The following is a 20,692-nucleotide window of genomic DNA, read 5'->3' as shown; positions in this document are numbered from 1 at the left end:
GACAGTCAGGCTGCCCCCCCAAAAAATCGAATACCTGTGCAAATGAAATGTAAGACTTTTTAATACCATTTCAGGCCTTAAATTGCGAATGATTAATTTAATACTTTTTAAGACTTTTCAATACCCTGCAGATACCCAGATTATAATTTTTTTACAGGGGCTATCTTCAGTGTACCTGAAAAAAAATCATTATGGTAAACCCTGAGAAGGCACTTTCTATCAGTTCCGCGGAGAGAGCAGTGATGAGAGGAGAGACAGGCAGAACTTAGCAGAGGAGAGGATAGACAGACATAACTTAGCAGAGGAGAGGATAGACAGACATAACTTAGCAGAGGAGAGGATAGACAGACATAACTTAGCAGAGGAAACAGACATAACTTAGCAGAGGAGAGGATACAGACATAACTTAGCAGAGGAGAGACAGACATAACTTAGCAGAGGAGAGGATAGACAGACATAACTTAGCAGAGGAGACAGACATAACTTAGCAGAGGAGACAGACATAACTTAGCAGAGGAGACAGACATAATTTAGCAGAGGAGAGACAGACAGCACTTAGCAGAGGAGAGACAGACAGCACTTAGCAGAGGAGAGACAGACGTAACTTAGCAGAGGAGAGACAGACGTAACTTAGCAGAGGAGAGACAGACAGCACTTAGCAGAGGAGAGACAGACATAACTTAGCAGAGGAGAGACAGACAGCACTTAGCAGAGGAGAGACAGACATAACTTAGCAGAGGAGAGACAGACATAACTTAGCAGAGGAGAGACAGACATAACTTAGCAGAGGAGAGACAGACAGCACTTAGCAGAGGAGAGGATAGACATAACTTAGCAGAGGAGAGACAGACAGCACTTAGCAGAGGAGAGGATAGCAGAGGAGAGACTAGAGCCATATGAAATCCGTTTTATTATTTTCCAAATTCCATTTTATTTTTTCCCAAATTCCATTTTTTCCATTTTAATATTTCAGAATTCTGTATTTTGCTTTTTATGCTCATTTTACCATCAGAAATAGTGTCTAATAAGTGGGAATGAATACATGTCCACAATTGAATAAGATATAACAGTCCATTTAATGTTTTTAAGTGCTGCAACTCAGAAATACAGTTACATTTTACACAATATTTTTCAATTAATATTGTGACAAAATAAAAATACATATTTCAAGTGTAAACAATAGATACAGCTAGCTACTACTGACATTATCACAATGACAATGTCAGTAACCTAGCTATATCTATTATATTGTGATGAAATATAGTAATGCATAATTTAGGCACCTTTAGTTTAGTTTATTTCGTTTATAAAGGACAGTGTATAATGACAATCGTTTGCATTAAACAAATGGATGGGTGCACTAGATTTAGCAAGAAGCTATCATTTCCATCTATAGTCCTATGTACTGTAACGTTTCATAGCTATTTAAGTTTATTTAGATTATAAAGGGCAGTGTATAATGACAATCGTTTGCATTAAACAAATGGATGGGTGCACCAGATTTAGCTAGAACTTCTAGAAGCTATCATTTCCATCTATAGTCCTATAACGTTACATAGCTATTTAAGTGTATTTAGTTTATAAAGGACAGTGTGTAATGACAATCGTTTGCATTAAACAAATGGGTGGGTGCACTAGATTTAGCTAGAAGCTATCATGTCCTAACGTTATAGCTATTTAATCACAATAGTGTCGCAAGTGTTTTTGCGGGTCCAGTCCACGGAACGTTGACAGAATTAGCAAAACACCTTATCACCAGAGGCATAAAAGTCATTAGGATACTGTTCTGCTCTGAATTGAGGGCTTATTGTGGAATTTTTTAGCTTCTTGACGATGTTAACACTGAAGCAGCCAGACACTTGAGCACTGCTGTGTTGTGTGTAACACGCTGTAGCCTCCCCGGTCGCGTGTGCACCAAACGTTCCACCCAAAAACGAAATTTCAGTCCAGATTAGGCCAAATTCTGCAATATTCCACGTTTTGAAGTTGATTCCATTTTTATTGGTTAATTCCGCGATTCCGTCCGCGATTCCGTGAACGCGGATTTCATATGGCTCTAGGAGAGACAGACAGCACTTAGCAGAGGAGAGGATAGACATAACTTAGCAGAGGAGAGACAGACAGCACTTAGCAGAGGAGAGGATAGACATAACTTAGCAGAGGAGAGACAGACGTAACTTAGCAGAGGAGAGACAGACGTAACTTAGCAGAGGAGAGACAGACAGCACTTAGCAGAGGAGAGGATAGACATAACTTAGCAGAGGAGAGACAGACATAACTTAGCAGAGGAGAGACAGACATAACTTAGCAGAGGAGAGACAGACATAACTTAGCAGAGGAGAGACGGACATAACTTAGCAGAGGAGAGACAGACATAACTTAGCAGAGGAGAGACAGACAGCACTTTGCAGAGGAGAGGAGAGACGGACAGAACAGAGAGGAGAGACAGACATAACTTAGCAGAGGAGAGACAGATAGAACTTAGCAGAGAGGAGAGACAGACTGAACTTAGCAGAGGAGAGGAGAGACAGACAGAACTTAGCTGAGGAGAGGAGAGACAGACATACCAGTCGCTGGCGGGACCCCGCACTACTTTCTTGGTGTGGAAGCCTGTGCTGAAGAGGAACTTAGCAGCCAGCTGAACACTAATCATAGCTATCTCCTCTGCCTCTGGCAGAAGATGGTCTTGTCCTGGTGGAAACACAGCACATATCAGCCAAGTACAAGTACAAGTAAAAATAATAATAATTAAATATGAATGAATAAAGAATCTAAATGTCTTGTATAGGATTTTCTTTTATTCATTCATTATTATTTTAAATATTAATTTGTATATATATATATAACGGTTTGGTGTACCATTTAAGCCCACCAAAATCTATATTTAGAAATGTTTGATATACAATACAATTAAACAAATGTTTACAATGAAAAAAATAAAATATCTCATTTGAAAATGTATCCATTTATACAAAATATACAACAAAATACAATTTATATTAAAGGTCCCATGCATTATAAATGGCCTTTTCCAGTGTTTAGCATTATTTCCTAGCAATGGGGGATTATATCAATGTGGTCTGTGTCGTTAATTACCATATTGACTCATCAGTCTAGTCTCGAGTTCACGAGATCTTCCCTCACTCAACTAAGCCGTTCTGATTTGACGGTATTGCTGACGTGAATAAGGACAGATTTGCAGTAACGCCCCCTCTATGGTTGTAGCGCATAGTGTAACCCGACACTTCCTCAAACGGGTTCTGACAGAGGCAGAGAACGAGCAAGCGAGAGAGAGGGAGATAGAGAGAGAGAGGGATGGAGAGAGAGGGACCGCGCGGTCCCCGCGCGCAGGAATGTGTGTAAAAATGTGCGTGCGTGCGCCGCGGGATGGGTCTTCTCTCACACACACACGGAGCATTTGTGTGTTGTGTGTAAATGCTCCGTGTGTCCCTCTCTCTCTCTCTCGCAGTCGGGAGCACTAGCTTATCACGGTCAAAATATCTTTGCGCATGCTCCCACGCGCACGCCCGTATTCCGATCCGTGCAATAATAATCACAGAGGTATATATTGTCATTTGAAACAAGTTACCAATGCATTGTCCCGTGGGATTATGCCCCCTGCGACAAAATTAATTAGTCTCCCCCTCAATCTCTCTGTGCCAGTCTCAGACTGTGTGGGTGACTGTCACTCAAAGCGCTTATAACAGCCTGAATTCCAAAGGGAGAAAAATTATGCTTTTGAGTACTTGATTATAAATCTAAAACAATGAATACAATTAAAAAAAAAAAACTTACAGATGTGTTCCATAGACTCACAGGCATTGTGTAAAGTTGCCCAAATAGTGCAAGGAATAGCAATGCATGTCCCCTTTAAATAAAAGATATAAGGTACACAATGTCAAAGGTTGGGTATATAGTACATACTATAGGGTATGTAGTATACGCCCACTTTAGAATTTAACGATTAAAATTCATTACATTTCTAAGAAGTGAAAAGTTGTTAAAGTTGCCAGTTGTCATGTTGTCAGAACATGCGTCCTATAGCACCCAGGAGCTGGAGGAGCTCTGCCCTTCCGTCTACCTCTTTCAGCATGTATTAAGCACAACTATGCCTTCATTAGACCGTAGCAAAAACTCATTTATTTCTACAAAGCAGAAATCCAATGAGAATGACTCATTTTGAACTAGATTTCTAATAAGCGTTCCATTTGGCTTAGTAGTCCTTGAGAGCCTGCTGCTAGCGGCTAAATGTGGTCCAAACGGCAGACCAGTCTCCTAATTGAACTATTGATGAATCTCTCAAAACATGATTTCGATATTTTTTCCAGACATTGCATTGACGGTTAATGGAAATTAGCTTAATGGGAACATACAGGGACAACGGTGATTATTAGGTGAAATGGATTAGAAATGCAATCAAATGATGCTTGAGATTGTTGTAGAAGGCTTCCTTAAAATCACTAGTACTATACGGACTACATGTTGTAGATGGCTTCCTTAAATCACTACTATACTGACTACATCATGTTGTAGAAGGCTTCCTTAAATCACTACTATACTTACTACATCATGTTGTAGAAGGCTTCCTTAAATCACTACTATACTGATTACATCATGTTGTAGAAGGCTTCTTTAAACCACTACTATACTGACTACATCATGTTGTAGAAGGCTTCTTTAAACCACTACTATACTGACTACATCGTGTTGTAGAAGGCTTCCTTAAAGGAACACGCCAACTTTTTGGTAAATTAGCTTGTTTGCCATCTACCCTGGAGTTAGACAAGCAGATACATACGCTTTTCTTCTCTGTGCATGCATTAGGCTTAGGGAACAGCCGCTCCGTTAGCCTAGCTTAGCGTCACTGGAAGTAGGTGTGCCAGTGCCAGTGTAGCCTAGTTCCCAACAATCACGAAAATACACTCCAAAACGTTCCTGTAAAACATGTTGTGACCTGTGTATTTGCCACATGGAGAAAAAAATTAAGATTATAAGACATTTCCGTTTTACAAGCAGATATATACTTTGAACAATCTTTTGCCGAACCACTGCTGCCTGGGTGCAGTGATTTCCTCAACTCAAAAGCCCTGTTGCTGCCCAGGCAGCAGTGGTTCAGCAAAAAATAGTTCAGAGTATATATCTGCTTAGAAAAACGAAAATGTCAACAAAATGTTTTTTATTTCTCCACGTGGTAAATACACAGGTCACAACATGTTTACAGGAACGTTTTGGAGTTGTATTTGGAGTGTATTTCGTGACTGTTGGGAACTAGGCTACACTGGCACACCTACTTCCAGTGAATGACGCTAAGCTAGGCTAACCGTGCAGCTGTTCCCTAAGCCTAATGCATGCACAGAGAAGAAAATGGTATGCATCTGCTTGTCTAACTCCAGGGTAGATGGCAAATAAGCTAATTTCCCAAAAAGTTGGTGTGTTCCTTTAAACCACTACTACACTGACTACATCATGTGGACAAACAAAAAGCCATATTTCTAATAACAGTAGCATGCTTTGAATTGTTGCATAATATATAAAAACATTCATCTCTGAATTTTCAAATAAGTATGAGCAACTAATAAAACTAGAGATATTGTGAAAATGCCTCTGTAGCAGCAGTGTTGGTATACTTATATGCACATAGCCAGAAGAGCTGATGCATAACCATCTCTAATTAACTGATGACTTATTTGATTAAGAATAAAACCTTAGTTTTACAACAAACTTCAGGATGAGACATAAAAAAAACGAAATATTCTAGCAAATATATATATTATATTTATATATATATATATTTTTTTAAATTAACACATTGAGTGCCAACGACAGGAAATCTCGTTGTTGGCCGCCATGCGTTGAGTGCCAATGACGAGAAATCTCGTTATTGCTTTTATTAGCGATATCCATACATTTTTCATCAATCCAGCCTCACGTTATCATTGGGACTGTCTATGAGCTCGAAAAGGGCAAATACCACCCCCTATCGTCTCCTGGATGGTATTGCACCGATTGGAATGGACTCAATGAAAATGCATGTGAAAAGAAAACTCCGGATTCCACATTTTACTTCTCAGGCATGTAACCCGAGACTACTGCATCCATTGGGGACCCTCAGAGCAGCGTGGATTATGTGTTTCGAGTACATAAGGTTGGATCAATAAACGCGATCGATATTTGCAATGGCGATCAGGAATTGGAATAATCTTTTTGCAGAACATCTGATCTGAGTTAAGGAATCTATTTTACCAGTCTTGGGGTAATCAGATGTTTTTTTTTCACATATTTCACAACGTGTCCCCTATGGGTGTATATGACGTTAGTGCTGACTAGGGGTGGGAATTACCAGTTTTCATCACGATACGATACGATATCGATTCTTTGGACAACGATACGATATTTTCCGATATCACAAAGTCTGCCACGATACGATTCGATTCAGGTGCCTGCGATCGATATGAGACGATATTATATGCCCATTTAACACAATCAGTAACATTTAAATCAACAACAAAAAAGGCAATGGAAATATCATTTGACATTTTTATTTTTGATCTCTTCCAGACATTTAAATGAAAAATAATCTATTTGTTTACAAATAGACCTCCTGTTCACTGTTTTTGGTTCGTTTTTCTTTTTTTCCCCGATATTAATATCCTATCACAGCGCTGTATTTTGGCTGGAAAAGGCATATTGGGAGTCAGAAGGTGCAGTACCGGCCAGATCCTGTTAGTGGGGCTATCTCACTTCCCAGTCCCTAGTGGACCTCTGCTGTCCTCTCTATCGCTCGATCAGCTTAGCTTAGTTAGCTCACGCTAACGCAACGTTAATTTCGGTATTTAACGCGACGTGGGCATAAAGGAATGGCGAGGATGGAAAGCATGTTAGATGCATTTGACCCCTTGTGGGGAAAAGAACAGGCACTTATTTCTGGCAAAATAGGCGGACTCTGAAGCAATGCTGTCTAACCATAGCTGTCAACCCTACCGTTTTTCCCAGGATTCTCCTGTTTTTTCGACCCTCTGCACGCCCTTTTCACGGTTCACGGATTGGCACGTTTTTGAAAAAAAAATAAAAATAAAAATAAATAAATAAAATACCGGTATATATATATTTTTATATATAATTTTTATAAACTCATAAAATATATGTGATCAAGTCCAGCGTTTGTGCCGACATGTCTCCATTTTCATTTTCCAGATTTTTCCAGGTTGTGAAAGTACAGAATGTAAGCTTTCAAATGATGTGTCATACTTAAATCTGAGAATGTTTTGAATATCATGTATTAATTTAAATCTTGTAACTCAGTCTGTTGTCTAGAACGCTCAAGGGGAGGAAATGCCTCTGATTTTCACACTTCAGCTAGTTTGGGGGGGGGGGGGGGGGGGGGCGTGGACAACTACCCTCACCTGAATGCGTCCATCGTTAACGTTAATGACTCTCTCTGTGAATGCCTTTACCTGGCTCAGTTAATCTGAATCCCAACGCGCAGCTCTATTCAGATGCAAAAATACCCCCCCCCCCCACCTCTCCTCTGTGGAGAGTACAAACTGTTTCAAAACAGTTTTAAACACAGAATTCTTACAATTAGTTATTATATCTGTTCGCTGTTATACTAAATATGTTCTTCATGTTCTAAGTGGTTGCCTAGTGGAGATTTAGGATTCACTGACTGTAGACTGTAAGAAAAAAAGCTGCAAGAAAACTAAATGTCTGGCATCTATGGTTTCCAAATACTGTCAAATTACAGTAAAATCAAATGCATTTACAGATTACAACCTTTATTTAATGGTTAATATTTTGATAAAAGGTAATTTACTGTATTTTTATAGCATTTACACTCTACACAGTAGGAAAACAAAATAATACCGGTTTTGACCAGCAGATGGCAGCGACGAGGCAGCTCCATTGGGAGGGGGCGGGGCCGGGTGGGAGGGGGCGGGCTGATGGGGCGGGGCCAGGAGAAGGGGCGGGGCTAAAACCTGCAAGTTTTTTAAAAACCCAATGTTGACAGCTATGTGTCTAACGTCTACACACACGGAGCTGCGCTGAGCTACTGTTGTGGTTGCAGCCGGGATGGATATGCTCACGAGGGGATTTTCAAAATAAGAGTATCGCAATTTGAATCGATCTTTTTACGTTGCATCGATCCTATTTGATAATTGATAATAGATCGATATATCGATCTGGATCGATGTATCGTCCCACCCCTAGCGCTGACCAGGTCATAAATCGATTTTTCAGCCCGCTTCTCTAGCGTGCATGAGTACACATATACTATCGATAATCTAGCGTTTATTTTAAAACTATTCCTAAATCAGCCGGAAAATGACAACGTGTTTGTGTATTACACTAATTTCTACACTAGAAATTTCCAAAAACTTGAGTTTTTCAAAACGGTATAAAACGGAAATGTACAGATGAAAAAACAATCCGTTTCGTACATGTTGACTGCAAGCAAGTCATTGATAAGCGACGGGCGTATTAGACACATAGCCATAATATAGAATATAGAAATAGCTCCGCGAAAATCATGAAATATCGGAAAATCAGTCCCAAATAGTGCGACCCCTGCCGGCACTCAATGTGTTAAGTGTCAAAGTTGCTGGTGGGCGTATAGGGTACGTGGGCTTAAATGGTACGGTTAACCCTAAGGAGTTTTGGCAAAAGGACCCAGCTACTGCTTGTAATGGTGACACCCCCACCGCCCTTCCTGGCATTAGAGCAGTCAATCATAACTAATCAATGGACCACATTTCTAAAGAAAATGTCTGTTAAAAGATGTAAGGAAGTAAAGGAATATATTTTCTACATCTTGAAATCACACCGTGCAGCCCAGCATGTCCCTTCGATTCTCAGTTCAGTCTATATACATCTCTGCTTTTCCCCGACTTAACAAAGTGAGAAACACCAATAGACAATTTCTCTGAAAATGTCAATCAATATCTCAGTAACCAGAAAGCTGCCTGCTATGAATTATGGTTCAGAGCCAGATCAACCCTGTTCCAGACAGTGGGCTTATGAGGAAGCTAATCGATAATAAATAAACTTTGTTTTTCGAGTCAGTCGGTGGAACGGAGTTGTATAATCCCATCTCTGGCAAAACTAAGTTGTTCATGAGTGAATTTCCCCACACCTAAATTAGGAATTTGGAGTCGAGAATGAGATATATCAACAACTTATTTGCATACAAGCCGCTTATTGTGGGAAAAACTAAAAGCAAACAAACCCCCAGAAACCACAACTCAAATTTTCTCTCTCTCTCTCTCTCTCACTATACATTGTTGATGAGCTGAAGCATTTAATCCCAACCAAGTGCTTTTACACTGATGGCTACCCTCGTAGTTAATTTCCCTGTGCGGCACCAGGGGGCCATGGCTTCATTAATAATGCATTGACACATATAAACTTCAGAGGGAGGCAGAGGCGAAGTGCAGTTAACAGCAGCCCCTGCTCACCACCACTGCTCTCCTCCAAATCCTTTTAAAAAGGGATGTTGCTTCTGCAAGCATCCAATATACCATGCGAGCATTGGGTTTGATGTGTATCACTACATCAGCCAGACAAGTAAACAGACATCTGAGATAGGCCTGCGGTAGTCTGTGATACCAGTGTTACTCTGTGTTCAGGCATCCACAGAGTACATTTTGGTTTATTTATAAATTGAAATAAAACCTATTTAGTTCATTTTCACACATCAGTGCCCGCATTCAAAGATACAATTTTTTTTTTAATTTGTTATCAATACTTAGGTCCCGTTTAGACGGAAACGCTAGCAGGTGAATACGCAAAAATATTTTTTCAGATGTGCCTTTCGTTTATACGGAAACAGTGTTTTTACGGGGTGAAACCATAAAAAAGTGAGACCACCTTCCAGGGTGGAATTCCTAGAAACAGTAAACCTTTGCGCTCTCATCTAAACTGTCAAACCGCATAAAACGATGACGAAAGGGTCGTCAAGGCTCTCGTCGCGCCTACTGCTTACATCACAGGCATGCGCCAGTAGCCTAGAAGCTTAAACATTGGCAGTACTTTTAAATACACAAGAATCTGTCCCGCGGCTATCACAACTATTATGACTGGACCCACTGTCTGTGAGTGACTCTGCTTTGGTCCAATCACATTCCCCACCCACACTCTGCGAATCAGAGGCAGAGTAGGGCGGGTCTTCACAGCACGTCATGTGACATATGCGCCAATCGTGTGACAGCGGGGCTCCGTTGTCTCGAGTTGTTACAGCCTCGTCTGCACGGAGAATTCCACCCCAAAACACTAGTCTAAACGCAAAATTAAAAGGGAGACCGCAAGACGACTTTTGCGGTTTCTGTTCAGACTCTCTCCGTCTAAACGTAGCCTTAGTCAGACAACACAGTAGCTTAAGTTTCACTTTCACTTCTTCAGAGTAGATTTAACTTCACGTGAAGCAGAGAAAAAAAGGCAGGTTACACAACGATGGCGGAGGACTTGGCAATATTACAGATTTCTAAACCCCGTGGCAGCTTGACTGGAGAGGAGCTCTGGGGACCAGTCCAGACCAGAAAAAAGTATGTTTGCGCAATGCGCTAAATAACATTGATCGGAATTGAAAATGAATTAAGAACAGACGCAGACGGACAGACACAGCGGATCAATGTAGCTGCCAGTAGCAGTTAAAGATCAAAGTAAGCTCTCTACAGATATTATTCATGGGAAATTCACATCACCGCGGCAACCCAAATCCGAGATCAGTGATCAGAAACGTTGTTGAAACTGCCATAAATTTGTAAAATATTAGATAAGTACATAGAAGTTCAAGCAAGGCTTTGTGGGTTATCTGCTAGCAGAGGAGCCACATTTACCTATAAGAAATCAACTGGTGTGCACACACACACACATACACATACACACGTATCCAGCTGGAAGAGTCTTGCTCTCTCCATCTTCCTGTATAACCGTGTCCCTTTCCCACATACAAAACACTATGCACTAATACATACCTGGAGGAGGGTTTAAATAGACACTGTTACAGGTCAGGAGTTTCTTAATGAACTGGAAATATTCCAGGCTGTATTGCATTCGGTTGTGCATGAACTGGACATTCTGCTTCCGCACGCTGCACTCAATGACACCGGGCATCTTGACCTGGTGCGGCTTGGTGGAAGACAGGGTGAGCTCCGAGATGTACTTGACCAGCTCGCTGTCCTTGTCCAGTGAGTCCATCCGCTCGTAGAAGAGGATGTAAGCGTTCCACCAGCGCTTCTGCCGGCGGTACGACATCCTCTTCATCATGTGGTCGAACACCTCGCCCATGTACTCCCCACCGAAGCACTGGTTCTTCATTTCCTCCTCGTCGTCCATCTTGCACTCAGTCACGTCGCCGTCGTCGAACTTGTACCAGCGATTCCGCTCGCCGTCGCCGCCGTTCCGCTGGATGATGTAGGAGTAGTAGTGGCCGCCGCTGGCCTGGCCCGAGTGCACCAGCACGCCGACGAGCCGGTACTTGGAGCTGCCAGGGGGCGTGGGCTCCGACGGCTCGTTCTGCTGGATCACCTGGTTCTCCGGGTTGACGTCGTCGCCCTCCAGCTTGGCCACGCCGGCCACGGTGTACGGCTCCATGTCCAGCTCCCGGGGGAACTCGAAGTAGTCGTTGAACTTGATGGCGCACTCGCGCTCCCAGTCGTAGTCGAAGCGCTTCAGCTGGATGGCCAGGACGGGGGGCAGCTTCTTGATCAGCAGACGCTTCACTGTGTCCACCTGTGGAGGGAGGCAGATCAACGCGTTAGAGCCTTTCAAAGGAATCACCCACAGGCTTAGGAGAAAAATTTGCAGGGAGATGCATTCGAGTCAATCTGGGGACAATCTTGAATGGCCTTTTCCCCCTTCATTTCTTTTTCTTTGTAGAGGGTATATGGTATAAAAATTACTGAAAGTCTCCCCTGTGGCAAGAGCAAAGTTATACACATTTCCCAAGTGTGTTTTATAAGTATATAGTTAACATATTCTGTTATTGGGTGAGAAAACTGCTGTGTTCATACCTTTTTGTTGCACTTCTCACAGTGGTAGGCGTTGGCTCCCTCCAGCAGATCTCCTTTGACGTACTGCTCCATGGAGTCCAGCAAGTTCTGGTGGTTCCTGATGTCTACATTCAGTGTGGTGAACGACTCCTCACACTCATACCTGCCAAAACAATCCATTCAGTATTAAAAGATCATCCATCCAGTAGATGATCGCGTTCCATCATCCTGGGCCAACGTTTGTACGTGGAATTTATAAAAAAAATAAACTCCTATGAGAGTATATGAACAAAAAGGGAGACGGACTCTGTGCCCTGATCTCACCTGTGGGGGCAACCTTGGCAGATCTTCTGGTCAGCGAAAGAGCCTCCCAGCACCTTGCTCAGCATGGCCGGGTGGCCCAGAGCTTTCAGAGCCTCGTCAAGGCTGTCCACCAGAGAGTTGAAGAACTCTAGAGCGTCGTGCTGCTCCCGCAGGTTCACCGGTTCACCCCATAACCTGGGAGGAGGAGGGGATGGGGGGAGCGGCAGGCGGGAAAAGATACCAAACACAAGTTATTAGGGGTGTAACGATGCATCGATCCTAATGTGATTTGAAATAGATCAGAATCGATAATAATCTAAATAAATCTTTTTTCTTTTTATTAAAAAAAAAAATATTATTGACCTATAGTCCATTCATGCTGAGTGAATCAGTTCCCCCAGCCACATTTGTGTATTTAAATTTTTTTTTTGGGAATTAACTGATGGAAAATGTATCGAATCATGGTCAAACGAAGAGATTTCATGATGCATTTAATCGTTGCCTGAAGAATCGTAATCGAATCGAATCATTGTCAGGTTTTATCGTTACACCCCTACAAGTTATGCACAAGTCATTTCGAAAGACCGATATAAACCAGCTTGGGGAGAAGTCTAAAAGGAACACTCCCGTGGAATACCTGAACTGTTTCCAGAAGCCCCTGGGGACGTAGTACTGCAGCCTGGAGGCGGCCAGGTGGCCGAAGATGACCTGCAGGTGGCGCAGCACCCCGATGTTGTACTCCTTCCGGTCCTCCGACTTGCTGGAGGGCTTGTCGTCAAACTGGTGGTGGTAGCTGAAGACCTCGTCGCGAGGGTCCACGTTACTCTGGGGGGGGGGGGGGGGGGGGGGGTCAAGCTTCTAGCACAAAAGAAGACAACACTCTTCGCCTAAGAGCCTTCCGGTCATTTCCTTGTACGACGTCTTACATTTACATTGTCATTTAGCGGACGCTTTTATCCAAAGCGACTTACAAGTTCTGTACGACAAGTCAGCAGGAAGGGCACAATTCTATCAGCTGAGTAACAATGTTCATCAAAGTTGAGTGCTACAGTGTAGGTTAGTATATTAGGACAAGTGCATGACAGTAAGAAGGTTATTTTTTCTCTTTCATTTCAGATATTGATTGAAGTGCGTCTTGCCTTTTGCAAGAATGGAGGAGTTATCCGAAAGGACGAGCAAACGTTCGTTTGATGGCTCAGACGAATGACTATCAATATTATTAATCAGTTAGGCCCGTCAGAATATTTATCGACTTATATGATATATGGACATGACCTCGATAGTTCTTGCCGACCTAGATATTGCCCATCGTGTTTGTTCACGTTGCCTCTCGTCTGGGGAGGCAGAATGGCCTAGAGAAAGGTTGCTGGTTCGATCGCCGCCACTGACAGGAGGGTGTATTTCCAGCTGTGACCTGGCGACTGAAGGGTGGCTGGTATTACATCTACGGAGCCCACCATTCTGCCTAAGTGCCCTTGAGCAAGGCACTGCTCCAGGGGCGCTGCACTGCGGGCGAGCCTGCGCTCTGACCTCTCTGATGAAATGCATATGACTGTGTGTGTGTGTGTGTGTGTGTGTGTAAGTAGGAGGGATATGTGAAAAGACACATTTCAATCGCCTTTTGTACATTGACAGTAAAGTAATCTTCTTCTTCTGCTCCCTCTGTCGGAGGTGGGGCTCAGCGGCAGCTCCTCCACACACACACCTACATACACACGCACGCACGCAGGGTGGACAGCGACAGTGAACCAGGTGAAGTGAAGATAATGTGTGTCCCCCACCCCCGCATTCCACAGCTCCGGTGTGTGGGCACATTTTGGGTTCAAGCCGAATGAGAGAGTAGAGCCATATGGAATCCGTGATCACGGAATCGCGGAATTGAGCAATAAAAATGGAATCCACTATAAAAAAAAAAAATTTAAAATTATTTTTTTTTTACTTTTTTTTTTTATGTTGTGGGACTTGTACAGCACTTTGTTCAACGTTGTCAGTGCTGTAAAGTTTAAACCTTTTAAAATCTTAGACAAACAAAACACTTTGCTTTCATGAAATATTGTAAGCCGTCATTTGAGGCTTTATAAAAGCAGCACAATGAACACAAATCTGTCAGTGCCGAGTCCGACCTCATCTTAAATAACAAACAGCATTGCTTGTTGTAGTTAACAAAGAGAGGCAGAGTTGATTCTGCAAAAATATATATAATTTTTTTTTTTTTTTTAAATAATCATATTTTATTTTCATATTCGAATCCCATGCCCATCGAACGAAGCTTCAAAGTATTTAAGACGGCCCTATTAAATGGACTGTTCTGTTTCATTAAGGGCTCTGCTTGGCATCACTACTGCACTATCTCGCGTACGTGCACGCGTACTGAATAAACCACAAATGTACCTCTAATACCAGTATTAGTCTGACCACACCCCTCATCAGCTTACCTTCATAAGCAGGTGTGTGGTCACCTGCTCTCCTCCTTCTCGCTTTCACCACAAGGAAGAAGTGCCTCGGTAGATCCCCACACTTGACACCATGATGGAAGAAAGGTTTAGGAGCAGCTTTGGGAAACAAGGATACGTTGACATCATATCTTTATTTTCTCTCTCACTATTTTCGAGAAAATACGGCGATATTGTCTTCGTACTGGAGTGTCTGGAAGATGATGATCATTCTAAAAACCCTCCACCGGTTTTCGTATTGGGAGCACGCCGCTGCATGCTTCTCAACTGCAGTTCCTTGCTGTGTTTGTTGGGGTGAAACCTGTCAGGCCACAGCTGAACTGTCGGACATGCCGCTGTTGTGAGAAGCGGTGCGTTCCAGGTTGGGTGAGTAGTGTTTGCTGGCGGGCTCCACTTGTCTGTTAGTGCTATGGGGGCTACTTGACAAAGTTTATGGAAACCGGCCCCAGACTAGGGTCCTTTGTTCAGCCACCTAGGCGACAGAAGGCCTTGGTCTGGAGACCATTATAGTTTTAACTAGTGGGCCGCGACCATTGACACTGGTGATCCCTGTGTGTTCTGGACGAGTGGATTCTCTCTGTCACCGTGTTAAGGCCCCATCTTTCATATCCAAATGAGAGTATTCCTTCACGAGGGGATATGTGCATGTAATGTGCGATAGCGGCAGATTCATGTTCAAAGTCAGCTACACAGGCCAGTTGGTACTGTGCTGATTCCGTCGGATGTGGTAATGTCACCGTTGTGAAGCGGTGTTGACATCTTGTTTTCTCTTTTCTCTTAAAAAGTGAGGAGAGGTTCAGAACGGCGGCCTGTCTGGGTGAGTGTTATGTCATTGTTTACATGTTCATAGCTTACGGTTAGCCGGTCAGCTGTTAACTGCTGCGTTAGCCTGCTGGATCGCTGCATGGCCTGCTTAAGGCCTACTATTAGCCAGTCAGCTGTTAGCTGCGGGGCTAGCATGTCGTGGTCGCTAGGTAACGTTAGCTTGCTGCTATGGCCATGGCCTGGCGCGGGGTAGCTTAGCTTCTCGCGCGCCGCCGTGAGCTCGCTTCTGATCGCGTGCGTCGTTAGATCGGCGTCTCGCGAGCGGAAGCAATAGCACCCGAACGGTTGGAGCAGCCGTTAGCTTGATGCTATTCTGTTGAACGTGCTTTGATTTTAACATGTTTTACACTCTTGACCACGACGTCATCCTTGACAGGGGATGTTCGTCGACCCTGCCCTGAGCCTGGACGGGGATTGCGTCAACAAAGAGGACTGTAGCGACTGGTTGGAGCGGCGACGCTGCCCGGATCGAACAACACAGGACGGCTGTGTTCTACGGTGTCTTGTGACTGCACTTCGCTGATCTGCGTTCCGGGTAGGAACGGGGTTGACCAGACCTCATAACACGTCTTCTGGTTTTACTTTGCTAAATGTATTGTGAATAACGGTGTTTTTCCCAAAACGTGTGTTGCTACAATGCATTTAGGATACGTTGCGGGTTATGTGTGAGCTGTTTTTGTCACTGGCAGTTAGCTTCTCCGTGCAAACGGGATGTAATGATCTGGTTGTTGTGTGAGTAACACGGCCGTGTACTCACAACTAAGGTAACTAACCTATGAAGCTATGCTTGGTGACAAGTGAGTAAAAGAATGTTCTTTCTCAGACTGTAATGACAATGAACAGTGTGTTCACACATTAACAGGTTTTCCTGTTTTAACTGGCCGTATTGAGGGTAAAATAGGAGGATTGTGTTTTCCCCCCCGGTTCCCTGGGGACTTTATCACCTCCTATCAGACATGTTGTGCATTAATTGTGTCTTTTGTGTGGTAGGGATACGATGTAACTCTTAGCTTGATTGCTGAGGTTGTGCTAAATCTGCTGGAGAAACTTATTTCCTAAAGGGAGATTGGTTTGGTTGCTGTCATGTGTGCTTAGCAAGGCCTGTGGTCGATACTAATCAAGAATGATGTATTCTCTCATTGTGAAAAAAACGGCGTTCCTCTGTTGAGTGTTTTTGCCATTTTTTGTAGGTGATGATGGGTTGTGTGTGTCATGTGACCTACAACTGGGTTGTACTGGCCACAGAAGCACATGTGTATGTTGGACCGGGGTTCTTAGAGCCCTCTCTATTCTGTGTTTTTCCTTAGTAAAAATCAGATGGCAGGTTAGCTCATGCGCTGTGTGGAGCTGTGAAACGCTTCATAGAGCTGACTATGACTGTGTCATATTCTCTTTTTGTCGTTACGTCGTATCATGGGTGTGGGGTCGTAAAGGGGTGAACTGGTAACCTTTCCTCTCCCCATTGTTCTGTCGGTCAGGGGTACACCCCCTGTCCTTCAAGGTTCCCGTCACGTGGCGGTTCGGCACGTTACGGGGGGGGGGGGGGGGGGAGGGAGTTCCTGGTCCCACGGCCTGGTATATTGGGCGTGTGCACCGCAGGAATTCCCCCGCCATAGAGTACGTCACCGTGCGCGTCTCTGTTGGTAGGACTTCCGTGTGCTGTTCAGGTCCATGTGATGGATTTGTTTTCAGGGGGGGTGGTCAGGGCTCCTCCTCACCAAGCGCCTATTCAGGCCTTCTGTGAGTTCGGACTCCTTCTTCCATGTGAGGAAGCCTCCATCAGAGTACAGAGCCTTCCTCCTCAGATTGTCAAAGTGAGTGGACCCTCTAGAAGGGTCCTTTTCTATTGTATGTATATTCGATTCAATTCGTTTATTGAGTGTGTATGGGTTCAGTGCCTCTTCCCCGGAGGCCCTAAAACCAGTTTTTTACATGGCTCAAGGTGCAATATATTCTTTTCAATCTGTACAGCTCGCGTGGGAAGTCTCTCTGGGGATCCCCGTCTCTTTCCTATGGGAGGGTGGTGGGATGTAAAAATGTGAACATTTTTTACCCCGGCTGTGTAGACTGGGATACATACTGTTGATGCTTCCTTCTTTCTATTCCAGAAGTGTTGGAGTTAGGGAGTGTCACACCCCTCTTGTCGTTCCCCTGGGCACCTTGGGGATTCAATGACAGGTCTAAATAGCCTGTTCATTGATGGGGGTGTGTCCCGACGCACGTATAGTGCTAGCTCGCTGTAAACAGGCGATTGACTGGCACGCCTTGGTTGCTTGTGGTTGAAACAGCGTTTTTATAAAGCAACTGAGATGGGGGTTTTTCCTCTTCCGACGACCACATCCCATGACCTGGGTGGGTTGTCGACGGATTCTCGTTCATGTCTGGGGGATGATGACGGGATGGATCTGAACATATGTAGTGGGGTCTCACGCCCTTGGGGTGGGCCACCAGGCGCGGTTCGTCCGAACGTCTGGGTGGCGCCTTCTTTTCATGTTAAGATCAACACGCATATCTGCCCTTCTCCTGGAGTAGGCATGTCGGCGTGGTTAGGGCACGGGACTGGTTCTGGTCACGCTGGTCCAGATCAGTTGAACCCGTTGTCCGCCGGGGATGCAGATCTGCTGTTCTGGTACCCTGAGGGACTTGGGCTTTTTTCAGGGGGAAAAATGCCAGGTCGGTCTGGGTGTCACAGGGTTAAGCGCTATGGAGACCCTGGTTGGGTATGTTTTTACTCAGCACTGTCGTCATGGCTTACAGCCATGCCATTCTGTACGCGCTCGATCTCGTCGGATCTCGGCCGCTACACAGGTTGGTCCTGGTTAGTACTTGGTTGGGAGACCGCCGGGGAATACCAGGTACGGTGTGCTTAGGGGCTGGTTCTCCATTATTTTTCGCTCCTCTCTCACGCATGGCGAAGAGGGGCCTGTGGGGGTGGTTTTTTGACCTCCTCTGGTGACCCTGTGCTTCCCGTACCGCCAGGCCCGGTCCGAAGTGATGTTTGCGACCCGTAGGCCTGGGTTAACCCTTTTTGGAAACTGGAACACTTGTACTGCGGTATAGCCGGTGTATACCCGCAGGTGTGTTTTGGAGTTTTTTCTTGAGGGGTTATAGGAACAACCACCGCATTGGGTAACACCGAGGTGGTTGATTCCCTGGTGTGTTGGAGCAGTGTCAACTCCCGGGTTCACCGTTTGAGGGTGCCCCTGCACGTTCATGACGTCTGCCAATCGTGTCAGCCTTCTCTGCCTCGACCCCTCTGGGTGGGGGTTTTTAAATGGAGGCTTGGTCATGCAACACCGCCAGCTTACGCTCCTTCCGCCGGGGCGGCTGTGTTCAGCTGTCCCCTCTGGCGCCTGTCTCGTCCGCAGTCTCCAGGCTAGGGTTAACAGCCTGTTGCCTGGTTTTTCCCCGGTGCGCTGCCTGCTTCCGTTGGTTAACCTTTTTTGTGTGCTTACGGCCATGCTGACTGTCTGTTCTGCAGGGTTAGTGTGCCAGGCGGTGTACTGTTGGGGGGACGGGGCCCGCTCGGTTTACGGCCATACCGACCTGAACACGCCCGATCTCGTCCGATCTCGGAAGCTAAGCAGGTTCTGGCCTGGTTAGTACTTGGGATACCGCCTGGGATTACCAGGTGCAGTAACTGGGGGGCCTTTGTACGAATACGCTGGCGATGTGGGGGGCGGGGCACTACGTGCCCACCTGGTGGGGTCTTGATGCTGGCATCATGGACTTCTCCGGGCCCCCATACCAGGGAGTCCAGTCCTTTTGGTGGGTCTGGGTCTTCCTTCGCGCTCCGCTGCTACGGCCTTGCCACGGGGTTTGGGTTTGCCCTTGACCCCGTGATTCTGGGGGCAGTAACGAGGTTGTTCCTCCGTTCGTTCCCGGGTGGCATGCGGGTTGTGCGTGTGTGTAGTCGTGGGGTCAAGCCACGGTCTGCTCACCCTGTGCGTTAAGTTGCTTGAGTGCCTCTTCGCACGGTCGGGTCCGTCGCCTTCCCGTGAAGCCTCTAATAGGGGGGATACCCTCCATTAGGGGGGGTCGGGGGGGCTCGGCCCTCCCTGTTCTGATGGTTTTGGGGGGCTGTCAGCGGGGTGTATTTGTCAGCCAGCGGCTCCGCTTGGCCTCCCTTTGTGCAGTAGTGATGCCAAGCAGAGCCCCTAATGAAACAGAACGTTAGGTTATGACTATAACCAAGTTCTGTTAATTAGGGGTGACGCTTGGCATCAGACGGCCGCTGCAGCCCTTGACCTCACCTTGTGGTGAAAGCTTGGGAAGGAGGAGAGCAGGTGACCACACACCTGCTTATGAAGGTAAGCTGATGAGGGGTGTGGTCAGACTAATACTGGTATTAGAGGTACATTTGTGGTTTATTCAGTACGCGTGCACGTACGCGAGATAGTGCAGTAGTGATGCCAAGCGTCACCCCTAATTAACAGAACTTGGTTATAGTCATAACCTAACGTTATATCTTATTAAATTGTGGACATTTATTCATTCCCACTTATTAGACACTATTTCTGATGGTAAAATGAGCGTACAAAGCAAAATACAGAATTCTGAAATATTAAAACGGAAAAAACGGAATTTGGAAAAAAATAAAATGGAATTTGGAAAAAAATAAAACGGATTTCATATGGCTCTATGAGAGAGGAGAGCCCATTAACAAGCCGGTGTGTCGACTTTGTTTAAAAAAATAAATAAAAGAAAGTGCCAATGCAGCTAAACCTAAAAGCTCATCTAAAACATAACAATCCCATCCAGTTTTACGAGCTGGGAACAAAAACCGCAGTTGGAGATGGGAGAGGAAAAAAAGAGCATGTGGCGATCCATGATTTACTGAGGCACGTCGTGTTCTGCGGCCAGATGATAATGTTAAACAGCATGGGAATACGAGGATGAACTGCTGTCGACGCCGGCTCGCCTAGGAAGGGCCATCAGCTCCATTGATTAGAAGTGAACTGTCCTACTTGTGTTTATTAACAAACTTTGATGGGTGATTGATGTGTTTTTGGAGATCTTATCTGTATTAATGTCTGGACATGGCAGAACCTCTCCTGTTGACGTTACTTATGGCCATCATCAGTCATCATTAGGACACGGCCCCCTTTATCAGCTACGCAACAT

At 44.8% G+C, this 20,692-nt stretch overlaps 1 protein-coding gene across 4 annotated transcripts in view; it reads right to left on the bottom strand.

Moving 5' to 3' along the window:
- Positions 1-20,692, bottom strand: part of usp9 (ubiquitin specific peptidase 9) — a 153,263-nt gene that overhangs the window by 17,913 nt on the left and 114,658 nt on the right. For all 4 annotated transcript variants that reach the window (XM_084309461.1, XM_084309463.1, XM_084309464.1 and 1 more), the window contains 5 exons: positions 12,928-13,115; positions 12,312-12,485; positions 12,009-12,150; positions 10,971-11,727; positions 2,568-2,691 (listed from right to left, as the gene is read on the bottom strand). In XM_084309461.1, coding sequence (XP_084165587.1) covers positions 2,568-2,691; positions 10,971-11,727; positions 12,009-12,150; positions 12,312-12,485; positions 12,928-13,115 — 1,385 coding nt within the window. The remainder of the gene's footprint in view (positions 1-2,567; positions 2,692-10,970; positions 11,728-12,008; positions 12,151-12,311; positions 12,486-12,927; positions 13,116-20,692) is intronic.

Source organism: Notolepis coatsorum, assembly GCF_963971535.1.
Source record: "Notolepis coatsorum genome assembly, chromosome: 3".
Classification (NCBI taxonomy): domain Eukaryota; kingdom Metazoa; phylum Chordata; class Actinopteri; order Aulopiformes; family Paralepididae; genus Notolepis; species Notolepis coatsorum.
Note: the sequence above shows the minus strand (reverse complement) of the source record. Positions and strands in the feature narration are given on the sequence as shown.